The following is a 22,090-nucleotide window of genomic DNA, read 5'->3' on the forward strand; positions in this document are numbered from 1 at the left end:
TGTCGGGCGCCAGTTATGTTCGCTACGCCACTGGATGGGTATAGGTCTTTCTGTGTTTTTCGTTAATTTACTTAATCAATAATGTTGTAGTAAATTGATTTAGAGGTATATCGTTAATTAGCGAATTCATTAATGAGTATAAAAAGAAAAAAATGCAATTCACTGAATCGAAGGGGATGTACAGTACTTTAAGACAGCTTCTTAACGTTTTCTTGTTTGTTTTATATTTTAAGTATACGCTACATTCACCGAGTTCAGAAATCCGGACTAATTCCGATCTCAAGCTTACCGGATTCTATACTGTATTAAAATTCTTTCGGGATACATTATGTGCAATATTACAAATAACTTTTTAATTTACTTTAGCGCGTATATTGCTTAATGTATTTCCGGGTAGAAAATAATAACACACCGATGACAAAATCCAAATTTATTATCAATGACATTCGTGTACAGTATCACGAGGCATGTTGCTTCGCTTAACATTTAAACTTCAAAAATACATTAACTTTGTTAAAAGAAAAACGATTACCATAAATATAATAGAATATGCGATAATCGAGTGATTTCCTACTTTCTTCGTCACGTTGTATCTGGTTTGCAAAGGAGCGACAACTCTTTGTGGATAGCCGAGAATGGTTTCTCGAGCTTCGCTCCACGAATGAGGACCTCGAAGTCTGTATTGATAAGGAAGACTCGGACCGGTCATCAATGCCCAAAATAACTTCGGGTCGGTGAAAAACATCTTCGCGAAGTCGGGTTTCGCTCCGATTAACGAAGCTAATTCGTCCAAGTAATTGATGTAATCCACTTGGATGGTGTGACGTTTGGCATCGTAATAACGCTTCTTGATTGCTCTCAATTGTTTCTCGATGTCTTTTCTCATTTCTTCTTCGCTGGGAAAAGGAACCTTCTTTACTAGAACTTGAACAAACCATCTAATTTGCATTTCACCGATGGGAAAGCCGCCTCCTACAGGCTGTATCAAAGCCACGATACCTAAGGTGGGATGTTTCAGATGCGGAGGATATACGAACTTGTATAATTCCACTCGGTTATCCGCGGTGTCTACGATCTTCTTATCCAAGAAAGGAAACTTAATTTGGTATCCGGTGGCCAGAATGACGCGGTCTACTTCGGTGACTTCGGAGTCTCCTTTAAAAAGTACTCCGTTTTCTTCGAAACGTTCGATATCGCCTTTGACCGTGACCGTACCGCTCAAAATTCTGTTTGGCAATGCGTCGTTAACCATGGGATGTTGCTGAAAAAATCTGTGTTTGGGCTTTAACTGGTAGGTTTCGTGATCGAAAGCCTTATTCAAATATCTCTCCATATACCAGCTGGACAGACTGAGAGGAACCAAATTGAACAATATATTTAGAAATCGGGTAGTGACCGCATCGTCGCCTGGTCTTCCGTTGTGTCCCACTCTGTGCATTACCCAACAACCTCTTCGAGTACTAAGGTATACCTGAAAATCAATAATGGTAAATTATAACATATTCTTGAAATATATATGTAAATTATTTTTAAAATAATTGTAAGAAAATTTCAAGATGCATAAGCTACAAACTGAAGATTTGTTGATATAGTCGTTGTTATATTTCTCGCTTTCTGTCAATATCTGTGTTTCAAAAATAAATGTGTTTTTTGAAGATATTGATACAATAAAACCTGTGTAAATGGAAATCGCAAGGTAGCAAATATCTTGTTGTTTTTTAGTTCAACCAGTTGACCTTAAATAGCAAAAATTCCCGGGCGGATGGCCGAGCGGTCAAGGCAGCCTACCGGTCCGGGGGACCCGGGTTCGAATCCGAACGGGTCGAAACATCCCCAGGAATTTTTCGGGGTAGTCGGTCCGGATACGTCGGGCTCCGTCCCTCACCACCCGGCCGCCCAATCGTGGGCCTGGCCGAACTCATAATGGGTTTACTAAATAGAGGCCCTCTTAGTGCCCACAGGGTGGAAAGAGTTAAAAAAAGCGAAAAGTCTCCAGTGTTATCCGAGAACTCAAAAAGAGGCTGAATTATTCTAGTTATATTGTAGCGTATGTTTTCCCGCAGTGTGCCAGAGAGTAACTATGCAAAATTTGTCCAGATCGCTGAAAAGGTTCGGCAAGAAGATGAAATCAGAGTGGAGTGAGGGGTCCGAATTTTTTGGTAGTTCATATTTCTCACAGAATATCAGACAGCAACTACGAGGAATTTGGTTCAGATCGGTTAATGTTTTGGCAGTTTATAGGAGAGAAGAAACGAGCAGAAGGAGTAAAGTGTCTTCGACACGGATGTATTTCGTGACAATTGTGATTTTCTTCTAAGCATTTTATCGTCCATAAGACCCAAATGCACGCGCACATCCGAAAAGTAACTGAAAGAATCAATTTATGTAGGTAGATATCTCGTAACGTAAGACTATTTCTTAATTAATGTAAATAATGGTACGATAGGATTAATCATTCTAAAGCGACGAACAGGTAAAAACAGTACAGGCCTGCGTACAAAGTTTGGTTTGATCTCTGGGAAGTAAATTCGCTCCTTATAGTTATAAGTAAAATAAGAGTATGATTATAAGATACGAACGACCAAGACAATATCAGTAAAGCTTATAAAGAACTACCCGAACTGCACGAAACAAAACCGAAATCGAATAGATAAGTTTATGTTGCCCACAATGTAGCAACGAGGATTAACCTCGAACGGAGCAGACAAAACACGGTGCCGCGGTCAATACATCTTTCTCGTGCACTTTCCCTTTTTAATTATACAGTTTATGTTCATCCGGAAGGAAGAAGCTTTCGAATACCGAAAAAGTTTTAAAAATCGGTTCAGTAGATTCAGAGATTACCTCCAGCAAACGAACAAACAAGTAAACGTTCTCGCTTTATACATGAATATAGAAAGAACATAAATATAAATATAGGACTAAGTTTAATACAGTATAACCATGGGCGTAGCCAGGAAGGGGCATGGGTGGGCACGGTCCCCCCAGTTAACCTGGTGCCCCTCCCCAGAAAATTACAGCCCGGCCCCCACCAGTTAACCTGGTGCCCCTCTCCAGAAAATTACAGCCTATACTAGGCCCCTCCCGTAACAAAATCCTGGCTACACCAATGAGTATAACCCGATTTAATGATATAATTGGGGGTGATGAGTGTACGATATTGCCGAAACAGCATTTGTTAAATCGAATGAACAGTATTTTAAAAATAAACTTATACTGTAATGTACAGAATATAGTGAAATTTTGTATAAAGTATAGTTATAAATAAAATATGACTTAAGTATACAGTAATACCTGGGCTTTCGTCGATAATCCGTCCGAAAACAATCGGCGAAATTCGAAACCGGCGAAAACCCAGGCAATTATTTTCATACGAATCAATGTAAAACCAATTAATTCGTTCTATACACTCCGAAATATATACGAAAAATACATTTTATAGAGAATTAATACAGCGTTAAATACTAAAAGCAATAAGAAATTAACATAAAAGATTAATTAGCATAAAGATAAAAGCATTAAGATTAATGATAAGATAATTAGCATTACGATGAAAGCGATGGAATTGTTCGGCTAGACACGCGGGATAATCTCTTGTCTCGTAGAAGCTAGTTGGACACGAACTTCTAGCCTAGTGATTCCCTAAAAGTGTGCGTTGCCGAGGCTCCCGGGGCGCCGAGATGCCGTCATAAGGGCGCCGCGAAATATTCAATTAAACAATTCGGCAATTTTCTTGGAATTTCCAATTCTCGAAATTTTGCGCCAACAATCGTGTATGCTGACAAAATTCCAAGAATTTAGCAACTTTCGAGTCTTTCATTGTTTTCTTTCTCCACCCATGCTTTAGTGGTTTAGTCACTAAAGCTTGGGTGTGGAGCTAGACGCTAAGCGTGGGTAACGCAGTACCAAGTTGGATTTCTGTTCATTCGTTGTCACCATCTTAGTGTTTGCATTAGTTTTTGTTTGTTGGACTAACGACTAACTTAACAGTATGGTGGTTAAGTTAATTTTCAAAAGTTATTTTTCTGATCACCCTAAAAATGGACAAATTCTTATTAAACTCGAATAATAAAGATAGTGCTGAATCTAGAGAGGATGTTCCAGAAACAAGTGGCAAGGGTTTCGAGAGGCGAAAACGTCGTGACAGTTATTTGGATTTTGGCTTTACATCAATAAACGAAAATGATAAGGAGAGACCACAGTGTGTGTTGTGTATGAAAGTTTTGGCACCAGAATGTATGCTTCCAAGTAAGTTAAAACGACATTTAGAAACCAACCATTCTAACTTTGTTGGTAGACCTCGCGACTTTTTTACCAAAAAGTTAATTGAATTAAAACAACAAAAAAGCAGCATTTTTAAACATATGTCAATACCAAATAATGCTTTGCTAGCATCATACAAAGTTGCATATAGAGTTGCTAAGTGTAAAAAGTCCCATACCATCGCAGAGCAACTCATTCTACCGGCTGCTGTAGATTTAGTAAACATTATGATTGGCGAGACGGCGGGAAAACTGCTTTCAAAAGTCCCTTTGTCTAACAATACCATTAGTCGCAGAATTCAGCACATGGGGAGGATCTTAATATACAATTAATTGAAAAATTAAAAAAAAGTGAATTTGGATTACAACTCGATGAGGCCACAGATAATAATAAGGACGCACACTTGATTTGTTACGTACGGTTCTTAGATGGTAATTCAATCGTTGAGGACCTTCTCTTTTGTAAAAGTATTACTGGAAGTACTGTACAAAGGCTTACGATTTGTTCGAGATTCTGAATATATTTATGGTTGAAAATAATTTAGAATGGACAAAGTGCGTTGGTGTTTGTACTGACGGTGGTCGTTCAATGTCCGGCTCTTATGGAGGATTGCAGGCGCTTATTCGAAACAAAGCTCCAGATTCAGTTTGGACCCATTGCATCATTCACAGAGAAGCACTGGCATCAAAGTATATGAGTCCTCCACTAAATATAGTTTTAGAACGTGTAGTAAATATAGTAAACTATATAAAAATTCGGCCACTGAAAGCAAGATTTTTTTAAAAAATGTGTGAAGATATGGGAGCCGAATACACATCTTTGTTGTACTACTGCCACTCACGATGGCTCTCTCGCGGAGGTGTATTGTCTCGTACGTTCCAATTACGGCAAGAAATATACGCTTTCCTTGAAGAAGAAAAACATGAGTATGCCAAACACTTTGTGGAAACAGACTTTTTGATTAAACTCGCATATCTATGTGATATTTTTGAAAAGTTAAATTCGTTGAATATCTCCTTACAAGGACGCAATATGCACATTTTAAAGCAAACAGAAAAGATTTCAGCTTTCAGAAAAAAATTACAGCTATGGAAAATAAAAATTAATAAAGAGTGTATCAGTGATTGTTTTCCCTTGTTGCACCAGTTTGTAACCTCCAATGAAATTAATTTGTCTTGCAATATAAAATCCATTTTTGTTGATCTTATAAATCAGAAAGCTTATCAAAGTTGATCAGAGCTTATAAAAAAGTTCGAAAAATACTTTGAAGCAGATATTGATAAATTTACATGGATTCAAAACCCATTTAGAGCCAAGACTCCATCTGAATTTACTTCTTTAGAAGAAGAATCTTTTATTGACTTGTCTTGCGATAATACTTTAAAGTTAAAATTTGGTAGCATGGAACTTTCTGATTTTTGGATATCAGTAAAAGAGGAATATCCACTGCTTAGTGGTAAAGCTCTACGAATATTAATTCCGTTTGCAACATCCTATTTGTGCGAAGCTGGGTTTTCGGCAGTCGCAGTAATAAAAAGTAAATATCGCTCGAAAATTAACGTTGAACAAGAAATGAGGGTCGCCATATCCAATTTTATTCCGAGATTTGAGAAGTTGTGTAGTGAACATCGAGCCCATCCATCCCATTAATAATTTTAATAATGTTAATCAACAATAAACGTTCAATAAATTGTTTGTGAATTCAAAATTCGTGTTTAATTTATTTTTCAACTAACCTAACCACATGGTGGTTGTCCAGTCTCAATATAGATATTACCGAAACAGTTGAAATTAGATATTTTATATTATCCCAAGGAAAATAGTAAGTATCTGTTTTTAATTTTTCGCTGTTAATTGGATAATCGCTTTTGAAAAGGAAAGTTTTCCAATTTTTCAAGTAAGTCAAAAATTTAGGGCGTATAGATGAAGAAAGTCAAAAAATTTAGGGCGTAGATGTATTAAGGGCGCCGCGAAAAAATCCGATTATTTAGGGAGCCGCAAACCGAAAAAGATTGGGAACCTCTGTTCTAGCCTATATCGCCCGTGGAAAAGTGTGACGTAATTGTCACGTAATAGTAGTTGTACGCGTTTATGATGGTCGTATCGACGGGAATAATGCCTTCCGGGAAATCCGTTTAAAGGTATCTGGCCCCTATTCGGGCGTTACAGACGTGGAGAAAACCCGGAAAACTCCACGTGGCCAGCCCGCCCTGGCCAAGTGCGAACCCACGACCGAACTCCCAGCGTTCGAGGAACGAAACCGTTGGCCAATGGTGGGCCGTCGCGGGGTAATGTTCGCACAACGAGAAATAATGCCACGCTGCGCCGGAAAACTCCTGGGTCGCCCTTTGTTTTCGCAAAATTAGCAGCGAGGTCACTCCAGTACACCGACGAAATCCGGGACAAATTTTTCGCGAAAAAAATCGACGAAAACCGAAACCGACGATAACCGAAGTCAACGAAAATCGAGGTATTACTGTATATTGGGTGATTTATACTCGTGGATAAAATAAATTATCTATAGTTATTTCCTTTAGGACAAAAAATTTACTAAATCCTCAGAACGTTAAATCGAGGGTTTACTGCGTATTTATTTTAATAAATTTGTTGTTCCCGATGAGTAAAGAATAGGCCAAAACCGCCGACGAGATTATTGTATCGGAACACCTGACTTATCAATAAATTCTCACTTTCTTTCTTACTTAATTGACACTATAAGCGATTTTGTCCTTCAAAATAACCAAGTCAGGAGTTTTGTGTTCGTACGCATTAATTTTTTTTTTTTGTTTTTAATGCCTAAATAGAGGCCAGTTATCCTTAAAAGACTCCCGGAAGGCTACTAATAATAATTAAATGTCGAGTAATTTGGCACCAGAGTAGGCGAGAGGCGCCATAACTTATTAAATTTAATAATTATAATTAAATAATTTAGACGATTCCGGAAGAAAAGAATCGGCTCGAAGTGGGATCGAATTTGCAACCGCCGCTTACCGTGTGGATGCGCTGTTACGCTACCCGACAGCCTTCCAGTCCTTCGCCTCTAGAATTTATTAAATAATTATAATCAAATCATAATTATTAAATTTGATAAGAGGTAGCGCCTAACGCTTGCATGTAGTGACAGGTTACTCGGTATTTAATAATTATTAGTACGGTAATCGAGCTCGACCTTCGGACCTCGTTTAACCTTCAGACAAAAACACAGTACCTATACACAAGACCTATAACACACGCGTGTATGGTTAAACACAGGGGCGGATTTAGGTTTGTCGGGGCCTAGAGCTTATTGAAGTCCAATCAGGCCCCATTTTTTGTTAATACTAATAACACTATAAATTATCATCATTATTATATTATTAATGCTAACTATATTTTACTAAACCATAAGTGCTCGTTGTTAATGAAAAAGTATTATAAATTTATTATAATAATTCAATTTCTGTGAGCCCTCGACACTCGGGGCCCGGGGCTTAAGCCCTATTAGTCCCTACGTAGATTCGCCCGTGGTTAAACACGTACAGCTTACAAAGACAACGGAATAGAAATTGCTAAAAGTAGGAAAAGCTCTAAATTTTTACTCTTTGAGCGACTGAACTCGTCTCCACAGCAGCGTCACCCGCAGAATTGCCCGCTCCTACCACCACAACTCTCTTTCCTTCGAATTCGTTCGGTGTTTTATAACTGTGAGTGTGAGTGATTCTTCCTCTAAACTTTTCCTGTCCGGCGAAAGTAGGGATATTCGGAAACACGTGATGGCCGGTGCATACCATAACCGCGTCTACGGTCTCTTCTCGCTCCTCTTTACTCTTCGAGTTTACACTCGCGATCGTCCATTTGCCGGTCGAATCGTAATCGTCGGCCCGAACGATCCTTTCCACTCGATGGTGGAACTTGATGTGCGGCATTAGATCGAATTTCTCTGCGTAGAGACGAATATGCTTGAACATCATGGTGTTATGCATGTAATTCGGATACTCCTTCGGAGGAGGAAAATCACTGGCCGCAGTCATTTCTTTGCTGGTATTGATGATAGTGGATTTTGCAACCGAAGCCAAACCCTCTTCGTCGCTGTCTCTGTATCTCCACAAACCTCCTATGTCATCAGTTTTTTCGTAGCAAACTACGTCTAAACCTTCTTCTTTACAGCCTTTGATGGCTCCCAGGCCACAGACACCCGCACCTATTACGGCTACGCGCATCTTTAATTTAGTGTAATTGTCCTCTAGTTGTTATAGATAATGCAGGATAAACTGATCTTCGGCAGATTTTATGTCGTGTGTTTATATTAGCCTACATTCAGTTTTTTTTTAATCAGAATATGATAAGGCGATACGGATGGTATCACGTGTCTTATCTGGTTGAATTGGGGTTCTGGACGTTTTAAACTAGAGCAGAAAATATAAAGGTGGACGATCCCTACCTAAGCACTTTCAATATTTATTATCTAGCAGAAAAGCAGGGATTATCAGAAAAGTTTAAACTGATAGAAGGTAGATTAAATAAAAGAATTTATTCGAAATCTCGCAACTAATTCTGTTTTAAATATCGATAGTCCTGCGTATCATAATTTTCTACCAAAACTTTGGGAAAGAAATAAACCATAAAACCAGAGCAAGAAATAAATTGGAAATTTCAAAGAATGTTCTCGACTTTTATCGTCTGAAAAGTTCAAATGTCTCTGTTTATTCAAAAATGTTCGCAGTATTCAAAGTTAAAGTGGTTTTTTAATTATCTCTGTTTAAATTGCAACATCAAAACAAGCTTCTCGGATCATTAATAGTCTACGGACTGTTTATAAGTTTTTACTTTTCCGACAGGTTGTATAACATCATTACGTAACTTATTAAACAGAATAAATGTTATAATATGTTTGGAAACTGAAAAATTTCAAATTAAATATGTGACTGGAGGGTCGGCACCTCTTTGATTGATGCCTTGCCTTGACACCGCCGTGTCTCGGTTGACACGGGAGCCGCGACGGCGATTTAGTTTAGATTAAAAAGTAGGTCATGCGAGCGGCCGCGTGAGCGAGCGATCGCGTTCCAGACGGAGACGACCATGGGCGAATTCGGTTTTATGATTTATTTCTTTATCAAAGTTTCGGTAGAAAATTATGATACGCAGCATTATCGATATTTAAAACGATTAGTAGCGAGATTTCTAATAAGTTCTTTTATTTAATCTACCTTCTATCAGTTTAAACTTTTCTGATAATCACTGCTTTTCAGCTAGATAATAAATATTGAAAGTGCTTAGGTAGGGATCGTCCACTTTTATATTTTCTGCTCTAGTTTAAAACGTCCAGAACCCCAATTCAACCAGATAAGACACGTGATACCATCCGTATCGCCTTATCATATTCTGATTAAAAAAAAACTGAATGTAGGCTAATATAAACACACGACATAAAATCTGCCGAAGATCAGTTTATCCTGCATTATCTATAACAACTAGAGGACAATTACACTAAATTAAAGATGCGCGTAGCCGTAATAGGTGCGGGTGTCTGTGGCCTGGGAGCCATCAAAGGCTGTAAAGAAGAAGGCTTAGATGTAGTTTGTTACGAAAGAAGCGACGACATAGGAGGTCTGTGGAGATACAGAGACAGCGACGAAGAGGGTTTGGCTTCCGTTACAAAATCCACTATCATCAATTCCAGCAAAGAAATGACTGCGGTCAGTGATTTTCCTCCTCCGAAGGAGTATCCGAATTACATGCATAACACCATGATGTTCAAGCATATTCGTCTCTACGCAGAGAAATTCGATCTAATGCCGCACATCAAGTTCCACCATCGAGTGGAAAGGATCGTTCGGGCCGACGATTACGATTCGACCGGCAAATGGACGATCGCGAGTGTAAACTCGAAGAGTAAAGAGGAGCGAGAAGAGACCGTAGACGCGGTTATGGTATGCACCGGCCATCACGTGTTTCCGAATATCCCTACTTTCGCCGGACAGGAAAAGTTTAGAGGAAGAATCACTCACACTCACAGTTATAAAACACCGAACGAATTCGAAGGAAAGAGAGTTGTGGTGGTAGGAGCGGGCAATTCTGCGGGTGACGCTGCTGTGGAGACGAGTTCAGTCGCTCAAAAAGTAAAACTTAAAATTTTTATAAGTTATTTTATTTAGTATAACGTATGTTACTTTTCATTTCATATGATTTATACGTGTTTATACGTATACAGGCATTCGCGTGTTGTAAATGCAAATAACTAGTAAAATCGTTATTAAATCTGACACTACTCGAGATAAGACACACGACCCCTATATCTCCCTTCCTCTTGACCTTTAACTGCGTAATATTGGGTTGTTCGGAAAGTAATTTCGTTTTTTTCATAGAAAAATAAACGAAATATTCTTATAATAAATAAATATTTTATCGAATTATATATTGACCATTTTGGTCAAATATCCGTCGTCATTGTTTCTGGTGGTAGCACGATTTCACATTCGTAAAAATTTTGATCGTCGTTTACAAAAAACTGATCCGAGTAATTTTTTACATTGTCATTTCGAGTAAATGTCTTACAGTTAAAAAAATTTGTATAGACCAAAACAAGTAATAATCCGAGTGTGCCCGGTCTGGCGAATACGGTCGGTGCGATAGCGCATCCCATCTAAGCTATAACAGTTTCCGACCAGTTACCAAACTCGTGTGAAATTTGGCATTATCGTGGTAAAACACTACACTTTCTTTGTCGATCAATTCTGGCCTTTTCTGTTTGACGATATTACTCGATTTGTTTACTCGATGGCGGTACACTTTGGAATCGATTGTTAAATTGTCTGGTAAAAGCTCAAAAACAAATTTTTTTAAAATCCCACCATACAGAGCATCTCTCGTTAATAACGCGTGGGACCCATATACCGAGCTTTGAAACGAAACCGATTCGTTTTAAGTCATAATAAACGGTTCGATTTAACAGATTTAATGTCTTAGTGATTTCACGCGTTGTTATACGGCAGATCGCTTCGATCGGTACCTTTATTTTGTTTTCGTTGGCTTCGAATGGCCATCCGGATTGTGGTGTATCTTCGATATTAAAATTGCCAGAACGCAGTTTTGTAAACCAGTTTTGGCACCGTCTTTCTCTCGACACGTCTTTTCAAACATGTGCCACAATTTTTTTCTTGTTTGAACGGCATTTTGGTTTTTTAGGTATAAAAAAGCAAAATATGCCGAAAATGATGCTTTCGATTTTCCATATTTGATGGGTCACCGAAAAAAAACAATTGTACAGAATCGAACAAAATTTTTTACAAATAAGCCTTAAAATGTTAGTTGTCGAAGTATATAATGAAAATGTGGTTTAAAATCAAATTGGCTGGTAAAAATACAACTAATTCCTCTAGTAATAAAAAAACGAAATTACTTTCCGAACAACTCAATGTTATAGTATAAATGTTCCGAATACGCAAATCTCTTTGCAGAATTTCAGAAATTTCGTCATAATAACACACGTTATTAAGCTTTAAAGTGGGTGATCAAAGTCACCCACTTCGAAGCTTAATACGGGAACAGAGATTTAACGAATTGTCAACGCAGCAGACCGAAGAAAATTGTGTAATGATTTGTGAAATTTTTCTTTATAAAAGTTGAGTTTTTTGACACCTGATGAAGTAATGTTGAATGCTACAAGGAATTGAAGCGTTCGTGGTGATCCGAACTGTTCACTAAATGACTACAGTCTACCCTCAAAACTGTGATGCTTCGAGTGGATGATGGCAGATATCACCGAGAACGTAATGTCATGAAATGATATTCAGAATACAACATGAAGTAATGCTTACTTCAACGTCTTGTTCAGAATTCACGCACCGATGCGAGGGAGCATTGATCTTAAGCGAAGAGCACTAATTAATTTACATATTCCTGTACCATAATCCGTTCGTACAGCGAGTCCGATCAAAAACAACGCAACTAACAATGACTTTATTTCGTGTCAAACTAACCGAGGCTGTTTTATAGGAGATACATTCACTTCTAGAGAATATACAGCGAATCCTCACTCACTGTCGTCGACACAGTCGTGGAAATTACGAGTTTGAGCGAAGGACGTATAACGACAGCCATAGATTAAATTTTAACTTTGTATTGGACGATATTTCACACCTCCAGCATTTGCTTCTCCCTTCATAGATTCGATCTTTACTATTTACAAAGAAAATTCAACAGCAGTAATTGTAAATGATTACAAATGCGCCCGTGTATTATCTCGCCAAAGTTACGCGAGGAACAGCTGTATTTGTTAAAATATTCTCTAAATATAAAATTATATAAGTATGTATACTAAACATTTATTATAGTTCGGGTATGTATTTTACAAGAACACGTGAGCAATATCACAAAAAATTTAAACTAGATAACAAATGTAATAATTACCAAGCAGAGTCGGTTGCAATCCACCAGGCAATAAAGTGGATCGATACAAACATGAAGAATCTACAAGTACCAGTATGCACGGATAGCGAATCGATACTAAAGGCACTTAATGACCCAAACAATACGCACGAACTTATAAACAGTATTAGACAAAACATCATAATTGGAATAAATAAGATACAACTTAGTTGGGTTAAAGCCCATATGGGAAACATTGGCAACGAGAAGGCGGATAACTTGGCAAAGGAGGCCAGTGATTTAACACTAAAGGAAATATACAGTAAGCTGTCAGAGCAATATATAAAAAGAGAAATAAAAAATAAATATTTAATCATTTGGCAAAGAAGATGGGAAGAGTCGAGAACGGGCAGAGAACTATTTGAATATCTACCGGATATAAACCAAAGAGTTACGAATAGTTACTTTATTATACACCATAAAAATGCAATATTTCTGACAGGACACGGAGATTTTGCAGACTACCGCAGAAGATTTAATCGTGGGAGTGACGGTCTTTGCAAAAACTGCGGAACTCAAAAAGCCCCAACACACATACTAATGGACTGTATCAGATACGAATTACCAAGACATAATCTAATGCCGATATGCAATAAAGAAGGATATCGATGGCCAGTACGAAAACGAATCTCGATCAATAATGAGCATATCTACCATCATTTTAATGAATTTATTAAAATAAGCTATAAAAATATAATATAGAAAAGAATATAGGAAAAAAAAATATTCTCATGAGTAAATAACAGTTAGCTAATTTATGCTGGAAAACCTCTATAATCGAAATTATCTCGATAAAAACTAGCTCTTCCTAAGGGATGAATACGGGCTGTGAATGTTTCTGTTGTAGCAGTTAGGGTAGTACAAATTGGTAACGGGTCTTTAGTGTTCACATTCGATGCCGAGTTTAGGACATTCCATTTCACTTCCATCCTCTCGTAAGTTAATTCTCGGTGCTTTCCTCGGGATTGCCGAACTCTATTTATAAAATAGGTCCAAAAGTTCGGTGAAATACATAATATCTGCAATGGGACTTTCGCCTCTCTACCGTAACACGTAGGTGATTTCTACACTAATTCAAATTGCCTGGGATACTTTCCGCAAATGTACATAACTAAATCATTTGAACGACATAAATGCCAAATTGTTCACCTCTTCGACATCAATAGTACTAGACCGTGCTAATATATTTCATAGCAGACTTTAGACTATAGTGATATACTCTGCACTGCTCACTTAAGTAAATTAAATCGTCAAAACAACCCGCACCACATAGATGCCTTATCAAACATATTCCTATCAACTATTGGAATAGTTTGTGAAATAACTTTCGTAGCCGACCATAGATTATAGTGATACACCCTCCACTGTATTATAAAATAATTAATATTATTATTGTTTCTATAGCCATAATAACCGATAACTAATATACAATGGAATACATGTAAGAACTCAACCAGTGCGTTCTAAGAAAACGCGCCGAAACAAGAAATGGTTTCGTACGAAACACTAACTGCAAACACATTTACAAGATTAACAACGAAGGGAAATTACCAATAAAACTCCATGATAGAATACAACGTCAGCAGAAAGATATAACACAACAACTAGGAGGAATAATCACAGAATACTATGATAGCGCTCAACGATAAAGACGGGAAACCCCTATCCTCACCAAAGTAAGTATCGGGAACACGCGACAGAATATGTCAATGGGAACGACAGAATAGTACGATGAGAAAGGATGGAATACAACGAAACGGAGGACAGAAAAACAGCGATAAAACACAACGGGGAGGAAGAAGAAATACACACCAATACCACAGAACAACACAATAAGACATAAGAATCCTCTTAATACCGAAGTGAGTATCGTGCACAAAGTGTTAGGGGAGTTCGTAGGAGCTTAGACAAGGAAAAGACAAACTGTCACTACTCAAAAAACCTAACGAACATTCTAACACGAGTGAACTTTCGAACTCATCAACATTATCCGGATACAAATAAATTATAAATTAGATAACAATGTCGGGATAATAATATAGCGGCTACGTCCGCACGTATGTATTTAAACCCTTGCAAAGCAAGATGAGAAGCAAGGTCGTGAATAAAGTTGGAGTACCAACCTCCCGACGAACTGTCAGGAAGGATGGACTGCTCCATTTAAGAAAAGTTCGGGTATGTAAATACTACCCGATATTTACAGGCAAGAATTAGATTCAGAGCAAACAATAGAGTAAGGTGTTCGTTATTTATATCAGTATCGAACATCGCTGTAAATCAGTGTTTCTCGATCTCTAACGAATCATCGCTCCCTTCAATAAAACCATCACGTAGTATCGCCCCCTTCGCTTCGAAAAAAATTTTGTTGGGTTTATTAGTTTATTCGATAATTATAATTTGTAAAAAATTAAACATTTATTTGCTCAAAATAAGTATTAAATTTGAACATAACAACAAATTAAAAAACATAAGTGTTAGCGAATATAATAAAATCGAAGACATTTTATTGAATATAAAATGTTTAAGTATACAGAAAAATTATTGTTAGTGCGAACCTCGAGGCTGACGAAGTCGAGCCAATCTGTTTATCTTTTGTTCGAAATTTGTCAAAAGTAATCGCAAATCACCTTTTTGTGTTAATTGTAACCGATTGTTTGTTTGGACGGTTAAAAAGAGTTAAAAGTGGAAGGAAGAAGGGTTATAGGAATGCTATTTCTTTAATTATTGTACCATATAATGAATAAAATATCTAATTGTTCTTAATATAACGTTTCACTATACCGGCCCAGAAAATTGCTTTTCGCCCCCAAAATATAAATTGTTACTAATCGCCCCCGACATGGAAAAATCGCCCACCTGGGGGCGATATCGCCCCATTGAGAAACATTGCTGTAAATAATATATCTTAAAAATTAGTTTGTTTTACGCACCAAAAATTAATAATAATCACTAATTAAATGAAAAATATCTTTCACTTTGTAGTTCACGTCTCTTCGGAAATTTTATAACAAATGTTTTTATTATAATTTATATTTAGAATTCACCAATAATTTGTAATTTACCATTATTTATTTTTAGGTATACCTTAGTACACGAAGAGGTTGTTGGGTAATGCACAGAGTGGGAGAAAACGGAAGACCAATCGACGATGCGCTCACTACCCGATTTCTAAATATATTGTTCAATTTGGTTCCTCTCAGTCTGTCCAGCTGGTATATGGAAAGATATTTGAATAAGGCTTTCGATCACGAAACTTACCAGTTAAAGCCCAAACACAGATTTCTTCAGCAACATCCCATGGTTAACGACGCATTGCCGAACAGAATTTTGAGCGGTACGGTCACGGTCAAAGGCGATATCGAACGTTTCGAAGAAAACGGAGTACTTTTTAAAGGAGACTCCGAAGTCACCGAAGTAGACCGCGTCATTCTGGCCACCGGATACCAAATTAAGTTTCCTTTCTTGGATAAGAAGATCGTAGACACCGCGGATAACCGAGTGGAATTATACAAGTTCGTATATCCTCCGCATCTGAAACATCCCACCTTAGGTATCATGGGTTTGGTACAATCTGTAGGAGGCGGCTTTCCCATCGGTGAAATGCAAATTAGATGGTTTGTTCAAGTTCTAGTAAAGAAGGTTCCTTTTCCCAGCGAACAAGAAATGAGAAAAGACATCGAGAAACAATTGAGAGCAATCAAGAAGCGTTATTACGATGCCAAACGTCACACCATCCAAGTGGATTACATCAATTACTTGGACGAATTAGCTTCGTTAATCGGAGCGAAACCCGACTTCGCGAAGATGTTTTTCACCGACCCGAAGTTATTTTGGGCATTGATGACCGGTCCGAGTCTTCCTTATCAATACAGACTTCGAGGTCCTCATTCGTGGAGCGAAGCTCGAGAAACCATTCTCGGCTATCCACAAAGAGTCGTCGCTCCTTTGCAAACCAGACACAAAGCGACGAAGAAAGTAGAAAATCACTCGATTCTCGCCTATTCAGTCATTTTTGTGGTAATTGTTTTTCTGTTTTCAAAGATAATGTATTTTTGAAGTCGAAGCGTAATGCGAAACAACGTGCCTGGGTGATACTGTGCACCAATGCCATTGGTAGTAAATTTCGATTTTTCTTGTCGTTTCTGATTTAAACGTGGTGGACAGACCACTCGCGACGTAATTGAAGTTGCGGTTCGTGTTTCGTTGTTCAGTTTTATAGTTATAAAGAAAGTTTTGCCGTAAACTTTTGTTATTTATGTATTTTTTTAAACCAATATTCGTAACAGCGGATGAAAACTTTGAATCTTACGCTCGAAGCCAAAATGGTTAATAAATAGTGTCTTCGTCATATTATAGTGTTACGAGATTTTATTATTTAAAAAAGATCATATTGTTACAGTATTATCGAACGACAAAACACTTAATTTTGAAGAGTAAGATTAGTTGTATATTAAAAATAAAATTGAAAATGTTAACGTGTAAAATCTTCATTAAGTCCGATCCTTCTCGCGATATGACGTATAAGGCCACGAACACACATGCGTAAAATTGTGTGGCAGAAAACTGAATCGGAAATCAGCTTTCAGTTCAGTTTCTGTTTTACGCTTTTATGTCAGAACACACATACGTAAAAATTCTGACCGAGTAGGAAACACCACTGCTACCAACAGTGCTAATTTTATTAATTTTTTCTTGTCATATATCTATTCCTTTGTACCTTCCATTTTTTCTCCGCTTCCTCTGCTATAATAGAGAAAATTTAAATTAATACACTTGTATTCCGAATTCAAATAAAGAACGTGCGTGTAATCCAAATCCTAAGCCTATATATCGATTTTACAAGACCTACCTGTTGTTTGAAATTTTGCACCTATAGCCATCCATAAACGTTGTTTAAATATAGTGGCTTTATACATGACACCGATGTGGTCGAATGGATTCGATAAACTCCTCTATTTCATTTATTTTTTGTTTTTTCGAGACCGTCGCAATTGTAGGGTTAACCCTCATTGCCGCCATTGTTAGAATAAAAAGCACGTGTCTATTTTGACGTCACAGAAAAGACTTCTCTTTATTGGAGGAATTTTGGCGTAAAAATTTTACGCCGTAAAAAGTAGAGACACGCTCTACTCTATTTTCAGTTCTGTTTCAGCCAAAATTTCAGAAAAATTTTACGCTCTCTGTTTTACGCTAGATTTTACGCCGAATTTTACGCATGTGTGTTCCTGGCCTAATAGTTAATACGTTAAAAGTAAGCGCAAAAGTATTCGGGTGATAGCCGATTTATTAATAATATGTTAAAATTTTAAAAAAGTCTTGTTATTTTGTAATTATTCGACATTTTAAAATAAAACCGCCGAAAGGACACACGGGAGGCGGTCGGCTGTAAAAAAACTACTAAACACACGCATTCTCCTTGTAGATACTTTGCTAGTTCGATGTCGCTATTATCTCTGGGTGTAAATGCCGATCGAGTAAGTCCAAAACGATCCAACGAATCAATTTATTCAAAATTGAAGATCTCCATTAAACACGGAGACATTAAATAGGCCTATGTTAAATTTCGACCGGACGGGTTCATCGCTCTTCGAGATATTAAAGGTCCAAATTTTTGACATTAAATTGAGTCGCTACGCAACAATAAAATCGGGTAGTGGGGCAAGTGGCAACTACCCCGATTTCTCAAACAGGATCCCGGAATCCCAGTTGTTTTTTAACCTGGGAAATATCCCGGGAAATTTTTCTCATTTCGAGAAATCCTGCAAATTTCTTAAAAATTCACTTTTTTCTTATTTTGTGTCAAAGTCGAGCAAATTTTGAAAATAGAAAGTATAATTAACCCGTAAACCGTCAGAATACATTCGTATTTATTAATTTTAAGCTTGTTTAGTAGTTTTTGAAATTTTTGCTTATTATGACATGTGACAAATGATCAATAATCAATATGTAGTCTTTTGTGACAGGACTCTGAAAGTTCTTTACTTGTCAGAACCTGTTATATCTGGAATAAATGTGCTTAGGCCGTTTTAATTTTTAACCAGGCCCAGTAGCTTCTATAACTGCGTAACGACGAGTTGCGCAAATTGGGCAAGGATACAAACGAGTACGGAGTTTTTCTTTATAAACTCGATTATTAAAGACAAACGAATTGCCGAATTATTGGGCTATAAGTTTGACGTTTCTATTAAAACAGTCGAGATAGACAAATCGAGAATACTAGAGAACAAAAGAAGTACTGCAATCTCGGAAACGAACTAGAAATCTTCCAGGCTACGGTTGGAAAAACACACCTGTCTTTTCTCGAATGCATTGAACACGATTGCACTCACATCAATTGAATGGGAAAGGGCATTCTCGGTAGCGAGACTTTTCATTACTAAAATAAGAATTAGATCGAGTGATCGGAGTATCGATCATCTTCGTTTTTTAAAACCTTATTATAAAAATTTATAATAATATTTTGTATTGTTTTATTTAAAAATCGAAAAAATTACCTTTTAAGTTAAAGGTTTCATCTAAGTTTACTTTTTTAAATTTTCAACTCAATTCAAAGCATTTTTATTGTCGTTGTATGATATTTCCAGCAAACTTTAATAATTTTTTTCTATTTGTGAAAATTTCTACGTAATTCGAAGGTAATTTTTAATCTATACCTTACGCAGCATTATTAATATGATTTTGGAGGTTACAGAACGCGTTAAATTACTTTAAAAATGAAAAATAGTTATATCATTTGATTTCAAGATATTTTGTTTATCTTAAAAATAATTAATTCTATCCCGGGACAAGCGAAAGACCGGGAAATGAGAAACCCTACTCGAAAAACTGCGCTCGACCCAGGCCATCGTTATTCAAGGCCTTATTGTAACCCTCGTTAACTAATCCTGACGTCAGACTACTTGTCATTTACAGTTTACTGGACAACGTCGTGTTGGATATATCGAAGCTCGTCTTTCTGGTTTATTTTATAAGTTTATCAAATTGGATATTATTTAGATATTTTTATTCGTGTAGTTTATCAAAGATAAGGCCTTTTTTTGATTATTAATTATATAAAAATAAGAAAATTAGGGGTATTTTAAGTACCTAACTGATTATTATGTAGATCATTTTTCAACATTTTCAAATTATGCCTGATTCGTAAATACACTTTAAAAGGAAAGGCATTTTAGTTATACATATTTTTCTGTGAATATCAAGTCAGTTTGATTTATACATTGGATATTATATATAATGGTAAGATTTCTTGTTGGTAATTCGATATAAGACTTCGACAATTGGTACAATCCGTGATTTATACAAGTTATCTAAGTTGCCCCCATTCATTCAAATATTAATAATTTCTCATAATTCCAAGTGAAATAAATAAACTAGTTTAATTAGGATAAAATTGGGAAAAAACTATATAACAAAAGTTAATAATATATTGGATTGTCTATAGTAGATATGTGTAAGAATATGTTACTAATTATTTTACACTATAACTAAAAAGAATTTAAACATATGTATTTACTTAATACATGCCTCAAAGATGCTGTGTGACAGGCTGTAAAAGCAATTACTCGTTTACAGAGTACACGACAGTTTTCTCTTTCCCCAAAAGTCCAGAAATGATTAGTAAGTGGATTAAAGCTATACCACGTAATGACTTTTCTCCTTCTAAAACTAGTGTTGTGTGTATTAAACATTCTGATGACAAATTTATCATCAAAGAAGATAAAGTAAAAAGAGATGATGGGTCATAGTTAATAGTTCCCAGATTAAGACCAAAAGCTAACTGAAGATGCCTATCCTTCTATATTTCCAAATTATCCAGCTTACCTTTTACATAAGCCTCCCGCCAAAATAAAAACTGGTGATGACAGAAGAAAAGAATTATTTGAACGTGATAATCAACAGTTTCGTAAATGGTGCAAAAAAGATACGAGGTGTGGCTATTAATAACGATACTGACGCTGTAAAGCATTTTATTTTGATTTCATACATATTTACTTATTATCTATCACTTTCAATATACAGCCCTCCTCTATCCCTACAACGCTCCAACGCTCCATGCGAATCTTCCATTGTTCGAAACAGTGCTGGAAGTCTTCTTCTGTCAGCTCCTTCAGGACGCGTGCTGCTTTCTTTCATAGTTTCAACGGATTCAAATCTTGTTTCTTTTAATGCAGATTTCACCTTAGGAAACAGATAGAAGTCGCACGGCGCAAGATCCGGCAAATACGGCGGATGGTCTAACACTGGGATGCTGTACTTGGCTAGAAATCTCTTCACAAACAATGCAGAACGAGCCGGCGCATTGTCTTGGTGGAAGACCCACGACTTGGCCTTCCACAATTCGGGTCGTTTTTTCTTTACTTTTTCACGGAGTTCAGCAAGAACGTGAAGGTAGTAATGTTGATTAATAGTTTGACCTTCAGTAACCCAGTAAAGGTACACAATCCCACGAATATCAAAAAACAATCATCATTGCTTTGAGTTTTGATTTGCTTATTCGAGCTTTTTTGGCTCTCGGTGAGGTTGGGCTCTTCCGGTGCATGGATTGGCGCTTCGTTTCGGGATCATAAGTAAAAAACCACGATTCGTCACATGTTATTATCCTTTCCAATAAGTTTGGATCATTTTCGATGGCATTGAAAGTATCAGTACAAACATTTTTGCGAGCTTCTTGTTGTTCGAACGTGAGATTTTTAGGCACCATCATTTTGGCACACACTTTTTGCACGCTAAAATTGTTATGTAAAATTTTCCGTACGCATTCTTTTCAATTCCTACAGTTTCAGCAATCGCCCTAATACCTAAACTACGGTCAGATCAAACCACATTACCGATTTTTTCGATATTGTCATCCGTTTTCGACGCGGAAGGGCGACCCGGCGTGAATCATCTTCAACGTCTTTTCGGCCATCTTGAAAACGCTTAAACCACTCAAAAACACGTGCACGCGATAAACATTCATTGTCATACACTTCTTTCAATAAATTATAAGTTTCAGTAGCGGTTTTTCCAAGTTCCGTGTGAAATTTTATCATTGCATCCTTTCCATCATTATCCTCTTCCTGTTACCAGAGAGGATGAACACCGATCTTCATTTTCTTTTTATCTGTTCTTTACGAAGTAATCCTAACAGCAGAAGTTTTCTCTTTGCTAGTAGTAAGAGTGGCAGTCGAAGCGTTTTATTTATCACTTCCATGCGGTGCGATAATTTACCCTTATTTGTGACGAATTCAGCGAGAACGCCCGACGTCATCATCCTCACGCCACTTTCTACCGTTAGCTGGCGTCGGTGTGGTCATACTTAATCAAAGTTACCTCCTGTTTTCGCCTCGTGTTATACGCTTGAAAAACACGTAATGGGCCTGCGAATCCATCCCGCCAACCCACGTGCATCACTCGGCACTGGCAAGAAACACAATGGTTA

At 37.1% G+C, this 22,090-nt stretch overlaps 2 protein-coding genes across 2 annotated transcripts in view; one reads left to right on the forward strand and one right to left on the reverse strand.

Moving 5' to 3' along the window:
* Positions 1–455: 455 nt before the first annotated feature.
* LOC136968600 (flavin-containing monooxygenase 5-like) lies at positions 456–8,463 on the reverse strand. Its single transcript, XM_067262599.1, has 2 exons — positions 7,842–8,463; positions 456–1,471 (listed from the first exon to the last, which is right to left on the reverse strand). The coding sequence occupies exons 1-2, from the start codon at positions 8,460–8,462 to the stop codon at positions 494–496; spliced, it is 1,599 nt and encodes a 532-aa protein (XP_067118700.1). The 5' UTR covers position 8,463; the 3' UTR covers positions 456–493.
* Positions 8,464–9,740: 1,277 nt separating this feature from the next.
* Positions 9,741–22,090, forward strand: part of LOC136968560 (flavin-containing monooxygenase 5-like) — a 223,361-nt gene continuing 211,011 nt past the window's right edge. The window contains exons 1-2 of the mRNA XM_067262552.1: positions 9,741–10,361; positions 15,748–16,822. Coding sequence (XP_067118653.1) covers positions 9,741–10,361; positions 15,748–16,725 — 1,599 coding nt within the window. The 3' untranslated portion in view covers positions 16,726–16,822. The remainder of the gene's footprint in view (positions 10,362–15,747; positions 16,823–22,090) is intronic.

This window comes from Centruroides vittatus, unplaced genomic scaffold (assembly GCF_030686945.1).
Source record: "Centruroides vittatus isolate TY-2023 unplaced genomic scaffold, ASM3068694v2 contig_15, whole genome shotgun sequence".
Lineage (NCBI taxonomy): Eukaryota > Metazoa > Arthropoda > Arachnida > Scorpiones > Buthidae > Centruroides > Centruroides vittatus.

Excerpts from the sequence above, each read along its gene's own strand:
- LOC136968600 (XM_067262599.1), bottom strand. The coding sequence starts at position 8,462 with ATGCGCGTAGCCGTAATAGGTGCGGGTGTCTGTGGCCTGGGAGCCATC. Across the intron at positions 1,472-7,841 it reads CGAGTTCAGTCGCTCAAAGA|GTATACCTTAGTACTCGAAG; the intron begins GTAAAAATTTAG and ends ATTGATTTTCAG.